Source organism: Drosophila mauritiana, chromosome 2L, assembly GCF_004382145.1.
Source record: "Drosophila mauritiana strain mau12 chromosome 2L, ASM438214v1, whole genome shotgun sequence".
NCBI classification, from domain to species: domain Eukaryota; kingdom Metazoa; phylum Arthropoda; class Insecta; order Diptera; family Drosophilidae; genus Drosophila; species Drosophila mauritiana.
This window is the reverse complement of record NC_046667.1, coordinates 17,701,416-17,716,185: the sequence shown is the minus strand read 5'-3', so window position 1 is coordinate 17,716,185 and position 14,770 is coordinate 17,701,416. Positions and strand designations below refer to the sequence as shown.

The 14,770-nt window shown below is 41.2% G+C and overlaps 2 protein-coding genes across 4 annotated transcripts in view; both read left to right on the top strand.

The window, feature by feature from the left end:
• The window catches only part of LOC117147604, a 112,457-nt gene that overhangs the window by 86,782 nt on the left and 10,905 nt on the right, over positions 1-14,770 (top strand). The gene's annotated exons all lie outside the window — the stretch shown is intronic.
• Positions 968-4,559, top strand: LOC117147614 (receptor-type tyrosine-protein phosphatase kappa). 2 transcript variants are annotated; one of them, XM_033314582.1, is made up of 2 exons: positions 968-1,184; positions 1,407-4,559. In XM_033314582.1, the coding sequence occupies exon 2, from the start codon at positions 1,488-1,490 to the stop codon at positions 3,534-3,536; it is 2,049 nt and encodes a 682-aa protein (XP_033170473.1). In that variant the 5' UTR covers positions 968-1,184; positions 1,407-1,487; the 3' UTR covers positions 3,537-4,559. The 2 variants fall into 2 exon arrangements, with proteins under 2 accessions (XP_033170473.1, XP_033170466.1); XM_033314575.1 differs by having other exon boundaries at positions 1,404-4,559.

Below are 14,770 nucleotides of genomic sequence, written 5' to 3'. Positions count from 1 at the left end.
AAATTACTGAGGACGGAATATGTTCTCGAATTATTTATGCATAAAAATGATATATTTCGACGTGTTTGCTTTCCATTTTCCAACGACCAGCGCCCTGCCAATTAAATATGGAAAACAAAATGCCAACAAATACCAGCGTCACTTCCTCATTTAACCTGCGGAATTTTCAATTACACATCTCAAAACAATAGTCAGCGAACAAAATACGAAAGTGAAAAGTGAAAAACTTTTTCACGGCGCAGGCGCCAAGAGAATTTCCCAGTGGGAGACGAGAAAAGCGGAACACAGCCACAATGAGAGGAAAACCTGCTTTGGTGTTGGTAAATGGAAAATTTCAGGCGAAGCTAAGATGAGCAGGCAATGGGAAAATCGAAATTTTCATTCATACTATAAGGTGAATGGCACAGTGTCAGCAAATTGATAACCAAAATATTTTTTCAATTATGTATAAGTGGATATAAAATATCTTTCACACATCAATTTTTAAAAATATGAGTAAATAGCACGTTTAAAATTCAATGTTACAAAATGAAGATACATAATATATATGGATAAAAACACATTTTACTGTTTTAAATCAATTGAAACAAGTCAGAAATGAGGCCTAATCATAAATGGTTTGAATAACTCTATTTTGCTCTTTAATTTAAGAAGTTCCAAGCTAAACTTCACCTTTAGCTTCTTGAAAAAAGTCGGGAAATAGAAAAATATAATACTTTCGATAACGAATAACCCACGGTGGCCACTTAGCGCTGTCCACCCGCGCCATCTAAAAATACCCGCCCCACCGCTGTTGCGCCCATCAAGTGGCGCCAGTCACATGGGCCATGGTGAAAACGCGCTCTCTGGCGAGCATTTTCCCGCTCGGCGGCTCTCTCGCTGGCTTTTCCTCGCTCTGGCCACGAGTTTCCCTCGGCATTTGCGGTAGGAAACGGATAGTTTCGATGCGAATCAGCTCTTTGGGGCGCAGCGGATTCAGTCGCCGAACGATTTTCGCCCCAACAACGAGGAGGCAGCTGCTGAAAATCGACTCGTCGCGTTATTTCTGTGAAGTGAATGGAAAATCGAGGGAACGAGAGGGAGGACGGAAAAGCAAGAAAATACGAATATACACAGAATATACACGAAATTCTTTTTATAACGAACCAAAGCGCGCAACGCAACGCACATAAAGCCACAAAAAGGTGAACAAATTAGCTAACAAATTCGAGTACTAACCCGCCCATGTTTTTTTGGAATGCAATATGTACTAACCCAAAAGAAAAATCGCTGAAAATGCAGAGGCAAGGGAACTAATCGACTACTTCCTCCTCTACACGAATCGAACAAAAATAACAAAACCAACATCGACAACGACGACGACGACACTTTCTGGCATCGTGATTTTGATGATGACAACGCAGCAGCTTGTGGGAAAGCCAGAAGCAGCGAAAAACGAAGAAAAATCACCAGCAGCAGCAGCATCAGCAGCAGGAGCAGGAGCAGATATGACGGCGGCCACGGGTGGTGTGAGTAGCGGGGCGGGGGGTGGTAAGACTGGAAAGCACAGGTCGAGGTCATCTGCCCGCTACGACGATGTGGAAAAGCAGCAGAGGAAAAGCCGAGCCATCGTCTCCATACCGAACACCATCAAACTGAGTATGCTCAACAGCGGTCTACTGTCGTTCGAAAGGATAAAGCTCGAGGCACGCGATGAGAACAACTCGCTGTCGAAGACGATACCCAACGGACCCATCGATATCAGGCATTTTCTCAAGCTCTGCGATCTGCGCAGGAAGTTCCCGGTCCTCTACAAACTGGAGTTCCAAACTGCGGCCAAGGTGGAGAGTAACACCTGTCGGCATGCCTTGAAGAAGAACAACCTGGAGAAGAACCAGAATCCCAAGTGCATTCCCTACGACTACAATCGGGTGGTGCTGGAGAAGGTGGGTGGCCTGCAGGACTCGGACTATGTCAATGCTTCCTATGTGGACAGCCTGCTCAAGCCGAACGCGTACATAGTGACCCAGGGTCCTGTCGAGGAGACGGTCCAGGCCTACTGGCGAATGGTTTGGCAGGAGAACATCAGTGCCATTGTGATGCTGACGAAGACCTTCGACTTCGCCAAGGTAATGTGCCACCAGTACTGGCCACCCAACATGGAGGTTCACGAGCAGTACGGCGATATCTTCATCAATATCGTACGGGAGGAGCAACTGGCCAATTTCCATATACGAACCTTCAGGCTCTACAAGATGAACGAAAAGCAGGAGGTGACCGACGAGAGGTTGATCCTGCAGTTCCACTACACTGAATGGTACTCACACTCGTGTCCATTTTCCAATGCCCTGCTAGAGTTCCGGAGGAGAGTCCGCCTGGTCGTGGGCAACATCATCAAGGATGAGGACGACATGAGGGGTCCTATTCTGGTGCACTGCAGCGATGGCGGCGGCAGATCGGGAGTCTATATGTCCATCGATGCCAACCTGGAGCTGGCGGAGGAGGAGGAGTGTTTCAATGTCTTCGGCTACCTCAAGAAGTTAAGGCAATCGCGGAAGGGTCTGGTGGAGAATGTGGAGCAATATAAGTTCATATACGACACCCTGGAGGAGCACATCATTTGCGGCAAGACCTGGTTCCCGGTCTCGGAACTTTCCGATCGCTTGAAGGCCAAGGCCAGGAGAAATTCGGGCACGAAAATGAACGAATATCAGGCGGAGTACGATCAGATATGCAAGCAAACACCACGATTCACCATAGGCGATTGCGCCGGCGGTCACCGAGCGGATAATCGCGAGAAGAACAGGGATGTCCTGTGCGTCCCGCCCGATAACTTCCGGCCCTACCTGACCTCCTTCCAGGGCAATGCCTTTACGGACTACATAAACTCGGTGTTCGTGGACGGGTATACCAAGCCCAGGGAGTACATAGTCACAGAATGGCCCATGAAGCATACGCTGGGTGAGTTCTGGTCCCTGGTCTACGACCAGGAGTGCTCGGCCGTTGTGGTCCTGTGCCAGCCGCCCTCGCAATCGCAGCAGTATCCCTCGTTCTGGCCCAACAAATCGAAGATGGAGAAGTACGGACCGGTGTTCTCCGTGCACTATGTGATGTCCAAGAGCTATACGAACATCAAGCAGTGGGAGTTCAAGATCAACAAGAAGATCGTCTCGCTGACCGAAATGATGGCCGGGGTGAAGGCCCCGACACGAACCGTCCAACTGTTCCAGCTTACCTGCTGGCCCATGGGTCACAAGGTGCCCAGCTCGACGAACTCGCTGGTCTACCTGATGAACATGGTCGAGATCTGGCGGAACAAGGTCGACTACGGGCCTGTGTGCGTTGTCTCGCCCGATGGTCGCAGTCGTGCCGGTGTTTACTGTGCCGCGAATGCGTGCATCGAGCAGGTCATCCAGCACGGCGAGGTCGATGTCTTCCAGGCGGTGAAGACTGTGCGCCGGCATCGTCCTCAGCTAGTCGAGAATATGACCGAGTACAAGTACTGCTACGATCTGGTGCTCCACTACGTCCTCCACTTCCTCAACAAGAAGGAGTGAAGTGGGACGAACGAGGCCATGGAGCGTACAATTTGCAAACTGGTTTGTTGCTACTTTTTTTCTGGAGCTGGTGCTTCAACAATGGTTAACAATGATCCGAAATACTTGTGGTCCACATTTGATGATGCCTGGATTTCTTTTTTATAATTCCGGGCACCGCCTTAAAGCAATAATACTGAGTATTTTTGTTGTCCACAAAAGCCAGAGAAGGAATGAATTTTGTTGTTACGAGCGTCGAAATGTAATTTCACGCCACTGAAGAGATACTTTTTACTTGTTTTTCGAGCATAAAACAATGATACTACTACATAATGTATAAGCTTTTTGATCTGAAATGTATGTGCCATTTGTAACCCTAGTTGTTGTTGTTATAAACAGGATGATACGATATGTGTGATGGGGATTGTGAGTATAGATTGAAGTAATGAAATGAAATTATAGGAACAGAGAACTATTACCATTAAAATTTATATTTATATCTGTAGTTATTATTACGTTTACTCTTAAACCTTGCTACCTGGGCAATTGTTGATATATATCTAACTACATATACCTATTATGAATCTATTTATACATAAATACATATACATATATATATGAATGTTATATACTGTTGTAAATGGGAACTCGCTACGTTTTCCACCACTGTTGACAGAACTTTATTTTTTATTCATGTTAAAGAACAAATATTTATTGAGCCACATAAAGGGGAAACTTCAACGTGCTGAAGTGAACAAACTTTATACACATAGCTTATTTATGAAACACTCAGAAATACATACCCATGTATGTTAATGATTTCGCATCATGATTTTCCTCTATTTTCGCATTTATGCATTCGAAACACAAACCTACCTACATATATTGTTGTAACTCTAATTAACTTATTTTTTACAATGTGTATAAATGTGCGTATGTCCATTTTATTCTTTGTATAAACCAATCTACATGTGTAGACATTAAGCTGACAAATTGTATTGGATTAGGCTAATGAAACGAAACTGAAGCCGAGAAAAATGAAAAGAATCGAAATTCAAATGTGTATATTTATTCAAGGTGGTGGTATTTAGCCAAATTTCAAGTCAGTTGCATTATATTCACTAGTAAACTTTCTTAAATTGGCTGAGTCAATGGAAAATTTGTGTGCTCTACATCCATCTGAATGCCCAGATGATCATTCCGCTCCAGATTTTTGCATTCCAATACTGAGTCATAAAGTCGAAATATCAATCAAAATATTCGCCTCCCGCCTCTGGGTCTGAGATCATTGCTGGGCAGAGTGGTTCCAGATGAATTGGCAAATGGATATAAACAATGCATTAAGCGATCCCGGAGGGAGGGCCAAAACAACAATCCACATAAACCTTGACCAGATTACTGTTTAATGCGTGCAAATCAAACAGAGGCGTTGTCCATACAGATACGGCCATTCGATAAGCCACGGAACTCGCTGGATGGATGGGTGATGAGGTAAGGGGTGAAGGGTGAACGGTGAAGGGATTCGTGTGCGGTTGCTATAAAATCGATAAATGACAACACACTTTGCTTTAGTCGGCAATAAAACCAACGGCAATAATAGTAAAACTTCGTGGCGCACAATGACATCAGCGGAAAATCGGAATATCGGAAAAGCGAGAAAAGTGCGCAATATGAAATTGAAAAATTGTGTAAAAATCCAAAGCGAACATTTAAACCCAAAACGAAACTCAACCTGACTGAGAGGCAGAAAGTTTTCCATTTTATTTATACATATGGCTCTTCTTTATTCCCATCGAATTTTTGGCATTGTTTTCCGCGCTTTAATTGTGGCGCTCATGCAGCGCGGAAATTGTTGCCATGGCTGGGGCCAAATTTTATGCCAGACAAATAAACCAATTAGCTTTTGGAAATTTATCTTTACGACCTATTAATACAAAGACCAGCGCGTGGCCAAACAAATTGCAGGGGGCTGCGAAGCGCTAAATTTAGTTTTAGTTAATTAAAAAGTCAGTGGCAATTAATTTGGAGGATCTGCATGGCAATTTATGGCGAGCACATAAAGTTATGAAACTGAATCAAAGTGGATTGGCAAAATTTGAATTATATGGAAACGAAGTTGATGAAAACTTCTGGAGGATAACTCTATGTATACTTTTAATATCAAAGCTTAACATTTTGAAGTTAGATAATAGTTACAACATGAAATTACAATTAAGTAGTACCAATTTGATAATATGTTGATAGGCTATGTTGTTTTATAACGTAAACTGGCTTATTGGTTTCTGGGTTTGGGTGACACTTGCAGATATCATAAGTACATATGTGCCCAGGTTTATTGATGGGGTTTTCTGTCTCCCTTAATCTTGGCCATATTAAGTCACAGTTTTAGTGGCAAGTGTGTGTTGTTGTCCCAAGCATCCTGAGTTGTTAGCACACATGTTTACAATAAACCCGGCCAGTCAACTTGAGTGCCAACAAACCAAATGGCAGCTGCAAAGTCCAGACATGACAAGAACTCCAGCCTTGCTGTGTGGGTGTCTATGAGTGTGTGAGCAGAACAATGGACATCAAGCAAATGCAACACACACACACGCACACTCGCCAGCTATATACGAGCATATAGCTTTATATTCCCAGTCAATGTCAGTCACTTAGGCGGCAGGAAGCGACCATTTCAATTTGTCAGTCATCAGCAGGGCCAAGTGCAGTCTCTTTGTGTGCGTTTTGTGCCCGTGCGAACCGCCTGTGTATGGACTCAAACTATTTGTATTGTGCGCCTGTCAAAGTCGTCGTGTTAACATTAATTAAATCTATAGCCTGACATGAACAATACTGATGTGCACTCCCCCCACTCCATCCTTGCGCTGTCCATCGGCCAGTGTAGTGAAATTATTGGTTTTGATTCGACATTTTTCATTAACCGGGGAATTCCTGGGCCGCATATTTGTCGCAGCTATTTAAATATTAAAGAGCGCATTACGTAAACAGGCATTTATACGCTTTTGTTTCAATTGCAATTTGTCACCGAGCCATTGGAACGCTGAAAAGTATGCTAAGGCCCCGAGGGGCAAAATAATCGCACACAAGTGCGTTATTATTCGCATAATTGTTTCCAATGCGTTCACCCACAAGTGTTGCTTTATTTGTATACATTCAAGTGAAGTGAGCTGATTTGCCTAGAGGGTTTTTCACTTATAAGCTTGTATTGAAAGGTTAAGAAAGTTAAACGGCAGGGGGTCTTACGTTATATGAGAAGTGAGAATTTAAGTGAGAATGCTACATTAATTTGTTCATAAATATTATATAGTAGAGTGTATAGTAAAAAAAAAGTAGTAGTAGTTTTTTTTGTTCCCAATCGATACCCCGTTTCTAAAATACAGCGCAGCTGGTTTGAAAATAATTTAAAAAGAGGTTGGCCGTTGGAGAGGAAGCCCCAGGCCAAAAGTAGGAGCACAAAAGGCATGTGTTTAATTATTTAAATTTAATTCCATGTCACATCAAATTAGTGCCACTCATTTTCACCCCGAGCACGTGGAACGTGTAAAGGCCCACTTCCTCACCCTCTTCATCCCCTCCTCTCCATACCAGCCAGCATATGTGAAAGGCCAAAGGCCAACACTTTTTAACTCATTTCCATTACGTGCCCGCCCCGTGTGCTGGCTACTTCCTCGCTTCCCTCACCTTTGGCTGGCGTAAATAAATGGCAGAATGTTTGTGCATTATGCTGCCAACATATTATTATTATTCTTGTTATAAACTCATTTCGTTTCGTTTTGCTGCCATGACGGTCGCATGCGTGACTGAGTGCCAAGAAGTGAGTGCATACAGGTGTGTAATGGGCATCACTGCAATTGCACTCCAGTTGAGGGAAGCTAAACAAACACACGAAGACGGTGCATAATTGAATTAGCCGAACAAGGAGCCCAGAACCATGACGGAAAAACGGTGCAGAATGCCTCAAACAATGGCTAATAATACAACCTGCAATTGCTGCATGGCGGGAGGAGTAACTTCCCAACTTCCCAACTTTGGGGAATAGACGGCGGAACAAATAGAGTCAATTTTCATACAATATGCCAGACACTTCGCAAAGAATGGCGCCCAATCGGGGGGAACAATAAAAATATTTTCTCAAGGCTACCAGGGAAGTTAGCTCGACAGGCAGGCAGGATAATCAGCAATACTATCAAGAAAATTGTTAACAATAAATTAAAGATAATCAAGGGTATTTAAATATAAGTTTAAATATAAGTTCTATGGCAATTAGTAATTTAAGACATGACAAAACTTCTCTTTAGGCCAGTTCATGACTTCTCATGACTTGCATTTAAAAATCGTGCACAAATAATAATTTTTAAATTCAATGTTTAATTTCACCAATTGAAACCAAATATCGCAATGCTTTCATTATTTTATAATTTATTTCATATTTATTTCACATTTCTGGTTGAACGCATTGATTGGCGATTTGTAATTTATACATTACATCCAACCAAATAATTGCAAATCAACAAATATAATCAAATATTTATTGATTTGCCTAATGGCATATGCCATATCACCATCAATAATAACAATTGTACCAGCATATGTACAAGGCAACATTTACTAATTACGTAACATTCAAAATGACGGCAAAGAAGGTGGAGCGCTTCCTTAATTGCTTTCATAAACGGGAGTGTACATTTTAATTATAAACGTATTGTTATGCCCTTTTGTTTGTTTATGTGAAAGATCAATGGAAATTTGTATACCCGTTACACGTAGAGTAACAGGGTATACAAGATTCGTTGAAAGGAATGTAACAGGTGGAAGGAAGCATATATATATTCTTGATCAGGATCAATAGACGAGTCGATCTGGCCCCGTCCATCCGTCTGTACGTCCAAATCAAAAACTATAAAAGCTATAAAGTAAAGAATAATATGTCTAAAAGATTGTTGAACTCTCCCGTTTGCAATCCCACTAGCTGAGTAAAGAGTATCTGATAGTCGAGGAAATCGACCATAGCGTACTCTCTTGCTAAATTTAAATTGCAATTGAACTAGTAATCTAATTGAGATAATTCGTTTTGCGAAATGCGCTCCTAAACTCTATTGTATAATTACAAAAATCGGCTGAAAAAATGAACGATTATTTAAACTAATTTATTTTAATTTTGGCACAAACATTGTTGCTTAAAACATTATTGTTTTCTTTGATAGTTGTAGTTATGTTTTCCTCACACGCTGCGCTTCAAAATAATTTAATTAAATTTTAAACCATAATTTGATTATTTTACACGTAAAGTTTCAAGTTGTCGGGGCGTTGCAAAAATTGTTAATGACATTTAAGTAGACAAAGGGTTACAGGAGCGGAGTTGGGCACCTTCAGCGCAACTTTTCCATGCTCTGGCCCAACTTTTTGCGGCTTAGAGTGCATGTGCGTTGTAGAATGCACAAAAGCGTAATTAAATACATAATGAACAAGAGCCGAACAAAATATAAACAGCGGGCTGAGTTCTGAGACGGGCAGAGTTCGTTGCATGTCAAATGCTACTCATATGGGCGGTCTGTGGAACTATGAACTACGTATATGCCATATATGCCATATAAGATTCGCAAAAAGGTCCACAACAGCGGCGGAAGCTCATTATGAGTGCACAACAAAAGCCGTGGCTGTTCATTTTTGTTTACGCTCTTGTGGAAATGCATATAAAATTAGTATTTCACTACTCAAAATTAACTGCGAAACAAAGGATTCTTTGTTTGGTGTCAGCAGAAGTGTTGACTGCAGTTTGGCTCTTGAGCGTTTAATTAAATGCAATTCGAGCTGTTGCGAGTGCACAGAAAATAATTCGTACATGTATTGTGCAGAAATTATACATGCAGCATGATTTCAAAATTCAAAACGAATGTAATTCGCATTATCCTGTGCTCAGATGGAAAAATCAGTATGGCCATTTAGACGCATTTAACACGATTGCTTGAAAATCAAGAGAAAATTATATTTGAGCTGTGACTCAGCCGAGAAATCTTCAACTATCATACTGCCCACAAATCCCGACCCGTGTGTCAGTTTCTGCTATCCATCATCATCAACCATTTGGCCAGCTGGATGAATATTTGAGCCATGAGGATACCAAGGAGCTGTTGGGTTTCGGTTGGCCTTCTTAATTAAAATTACAACGCCCTGGCCACAAGGCAGCTGCTGTCAGAAGGCGAGTTGTGTGCTAAATTGCCAACATGCCAGTTTCACTTATTGTTATTGCTGCCTGTTGGCTACGGATATTGCAAAACACTTTTCGAGTTTAATTGAAAATTATTGTATTTGTATTTGTGTTTGAGACCAAAATGCACTGGCCCAGCATCGATTACTAAGCAGTTGGCACAGCAATCGGTCCCCAGACAGTCGTTGTTTCATGTTAATCAAATCAAAGGTTTCGAGTGCGGACTTCAAGTAAAAAGCTGAAATTGTATTAAGTTATGTTTACCCATTGGCATTGAAAATGCTTCATTGTTGCCCCATTATTATTTGTTATCATTGAATGCGGAGAAGGCTATCAGCATATTAAACATACATATTTAGTTCTTCGACTTGCAATTGACGAGTCAAGAACAGGAGGAAATTAAGCCAACATTTTATTAATTTAATCAGGCGTAGAGCGGATGGTGAATTTCGGTCAGGGATATGGTTCATGTCAGACATATCCGAAATACTGTAATGTGGCTTAGAGTATTAGATGCCTGTCAATTTGTGGTCCGTGTATCTTGATTCATTTAATTAACATGATTTCCACTAGTTTTGTAAGCAAACTAGAATAAATGTGACTGTTTTATAATACTCAGGAAAAGCTAGTTCACCTTTGATGGAAAATACAAACTGCATTAAAGGTTACCACATCAAAAATACAGGAGACGAGTTCCGGAATCGCGCAGCATTCTACCCTTTATACACCTTGATAAAGCGGGTTTTCCACGACCCCAACAACCCGATTTTACTCTAATGGGAATTACGAACCGCGACTAATCGTCAAAGCTGAAGCAACACAGAGTTTGCGGGAAAAATGTAAATGAAACATGTGGATCAGAGCCAACTGCGAAAAACCAGGTGGAATAGCACCACACACTTGGGCTTACAAATACATATTCACACATCTATATGCACGCATACATAAGCAAACACACGTATGCATAAATTTCACGCACAACTGAATTACGATGCGAATGATGACGAGGTTGCCCTGTATGTAATGTAATATGTTCCTCGATGGATGCGGAAATCTGCACAAAAGGAGCGTTCAAAAACAACAGAGAAAGTGGGCGAAAGGCAGGGGGTCAGAGGGCAAAGAGCTGACTACACTGCACAAATCAACAGAGCTATGAATTAGCCACATAACTTATAGTATAGAACATATTATATTTATATAGGTGCTTAGCAGCATGCTACAAAGCCTAATTTCAATAAGAATGCCAAGTTAATTTCCTGTATTGCGCTTTTAACTCGTCTTTAATTATGTATTTATTAAAATATATAAGTCAAGTTAACTTAGTTAAGTGCACTGTGACAATTCTTTATTGTAATGATCTGAAAATTGCGCAGGCTTTCATACTTTGTGCAAAGAAACTGCAACTCCTATTATCATAAGTGTAAAAAATAAAACCCATTGAAATTTCGATTAAATATATCTTGTTCTTAAGTTTCCTATACTTTTCATTCAATTTTTCGAACTGTGTATTTTGAGATTCGGTTGGGTTAGACAGTTAAATAGACAGGGCTGACAGGTTGGTTGGGGCGTGCAAAAATTCAGCAACGCCATCATTAATCTTTATTTGCGTCCCCACCTCAGACTCCCGTTCCCCATCGAAAACCGGGCGCGTGAATAATTTAGCTACCTAATAATAAATCATTGCAGCCTGTGCATTAGTTGACTGTCTCTTAGCTCTATCTGTGCCCCTCCATCACACCCACGCACCCATACTGACACACACGGCAAGCCGGAAGTGCAGAGTTACATGCTTAAATGCTTATCAAATTTTATGCGTCGTCTCTTTGTGTCTGTGTGCGCGTATGTATGTGTGTGTGTGACTCTCGTCCTGTCAGGGACTCTGCTCCTCCACTAATGAGCATTAATTAATTGCCGAGTTGGCAAGGGGGCGGTGCAGGATGTGCCGCGCCTACCTTAAAGGTCCGTCTGAGCGGAACACATTTTTGTGGGCTTTTAGGCACTTTTATTTTGGGAAAAGGTTAAATAAAACTCATATGAAATTTTATCTGACTGCTTTAATTGAGGTGAAATATTGAAATCATCTGAAAAGATAAAAATGAAATTTAACCGTGACGATATATTTTTTTGTAAATGATAGACAATTCATTTCGTTCATTCTACAAGCGCTTTAAATTCATTAAAACAGATTGCTCTAATGGCACGGAACTCATTAATTGATCCAACCTTTTAATGAAAGCTTAAACACTTAGTTAACTGGAAATTTATGTATACCATATAATTACCTTTCAATGCATATAACGTATACGACACGTGAACGAGAACTCGAAACAACGAACAAGAATTTCATTGAAAGATTCTTTTGAATTATTTTTTAACTTATTGCCATCGCTTTTTATCTTTTTATAAAGAATTCGGGACAATAAAAGCAATTTGCAGAATTTGCAGCATAATTTGATTACCTAAGGAAACAAAAAACTGTGGACCAAGCTGGCAAAAATATTTGGCAAGAGAGAACTAGGTGAATGGCCATTTTAATTAAACTAGGCACACATCCGAACAGATAAAAGGCAACAAATTATTGCCTCAAAATTCTGGCACTATATAAATTCAGGAATCCAAAATGAATGAAAAGAGTGTGTTGGCGGGGGGGGAGGTGAATGCCATAAAACATGGTAAAGCATTTCGGCAACTATATGCAACTTAGTTTGCGGTTTTACGTTGAATGCAATAAAATATTTAAATGCACAATCAATAAACTGTATGTCTACTCCCCAAAGAAATGCGGCTCTGCATTTATTTTTGCCTGGAATGCCATTTCTTGCCCCTTTTTTGCGTTGCTTCAAATTATATTTCGGACAGGGCTCTGCGGTCGACAGCAGTGTCAATGGAAAAATATTTTCAATTTAAAATGTTTCTCGCATCCATCCAACGAAGTGATATCCCTTGTGTCGATTTAATTGTTGTCCAGCGCAGGTATGCTTGATCTTTTGTGACCGATGCAAATTGTTGCATAATCGAGAGCACTTCAATTTCGAATATTCTGCACTATCCATCACGAAATGTGAGAAATGCCTTGGGGGAGTTTCGCCGGCATGAGCATTTCGCCTCCTAAGGATTTATTGAAATTGTTGGGTGGATAGTTTGGAGAAACAATTTGTAAATTATTCTCAAGTCTGGTTGCACAGAAAACTGCCAAATAATCTTCATTTTCGAATAGCTAGGCCCACCCTCTTAAATCGTATTTATATCACAGACACTTTATGTTCTCCGACCTGGAAATTCCCAAGAAGTCAAAGACCAGAAAAGAAGTGGAGTATACCTGGGATTTAAATGCTATTTACACAGCTTTCCACCGGCCAATAACATGCGCTCAAATCTGAGAGAAAAGGATCGCAGTAGTGGAGTAGTGGGAAAGGAAGCCCCACAGGAGGTGCCGAGTCCCGAAATAGTGTTGACCCTTTTACCATTGTCTGAGCACGTATGAAAGGGCTAAAAATGTGACACTCGGGGAATGGGAATAGGAATGGGCAGCATGGGCTTAGGTGTAGTTCTCCATCCCCGGCCATTCAGTATGCCCATTTCAGACTACTCCCAGCCCAATCCGGCAATTCTGAAGCTGGCTGAGATTCAACTGGAAATTGTGCACACCTGTCGACAGACAAAGATGGCAATAGCACAGTCAGCAGCCAAATACTAGGAGCTTTTTAAAAACTAATTAGCTATTTAAATATACAAATAGCTTTTACTTAGCAAAACAAGTCCGCTAATATTAATAGTATTTATTTAAATAAGTGATTTGTATGTTCCAGCTGTATATAATAATTGATTTATATGTTCTAAAGCTACAACTCTTTCTAAAAAATATGATTAGAGGATAGGAATAAATAAATGATATATGGTTAATATTTAGGGAAGTGGAAAGGAGAACCTCTAGTTTTTCGACCCCACTTGCAGATGGGCTATGGGAATTGCCGGGCGGGCGAGTGGCATATCTTGTGCCACCCCCTCGACAATTCCCGGTTGTGGCTCAGGCAACGTTATTACCTTGACACATGTGTAACGGCTTTGTCTTTTTTCCGTTCTTTGGCCAACCTTTTTTCTTCCTGAATTCAACTGTAACAACAACTGCAAAAGCGGCTTTTGTTTGGCCCCTCGACAGGCTGAGCAACCTTTAACCCCTCGCCAGGCAGCCCACACCCTTTGACCCCCTCGTTGTTAACACTGCGATGGGCCCAGCAGCGTGTTGCTAATGCATGTTGAGTCGAGCTTAAGACACAATTTCAGTCTGCTGGAGGAGAGATTTGTGAACCCCCTTTGATGTGAGCCCCAAAAGGGCGGCCTAGAGCAGCCGAAATCCATTTAGCAATTTCCTCATTTTCAATCAGCTGTGCGGGGAATCCCCGTTTGGGGTGCAGGCAATCTCTTTCGGGTCGAAATGATTAAGTATGCTACAAGGTATACCCTGGAGATGGCAGAGGTGTGACAATTTCGCTTGAGAAAATATGAGCGAAAAACTTGTAGTATTCAAGACTACTATGAATATTCATCAATATTTTTGATTACACAGAACCAAAGTCAGTGGAAAATGTCTTCAGTTAGATAATCGAATGAAATTATAACAAAAGGCCTTTCAAATCGAGATCGATTACTTCTACATGGCTAAATATTCGTGTCAATTTGTTTAACATTATTTTTGTCACGTTTCCAGTTCGATAATCGCTCAAATAAATCACATTTGGCTGTCATTAAAGTTTAAGTTCCTAATCCGTTCAGACCTCTAGCAGAAATAACAGAGAAGGAATAAAACGAATCGACTTTATAGTCGCCCTTATAGGGAATAGCAACGGAAAATTGATGAAATTGATTTCCACATTGGCAATTTTCTGAGCGGACTCACGTTTGCACCTGACAACTGCAACCGGCTGACCTCTCAACTCCCGACCTCCCCAAGTAAATGCTCTAGCCAAACATTTTGTCATCCATCTTGGGCCGAGATCCCAAACAGCCACGTCGCTGTCTATTAGTTTCCACAGATTCCCGCCCGCTC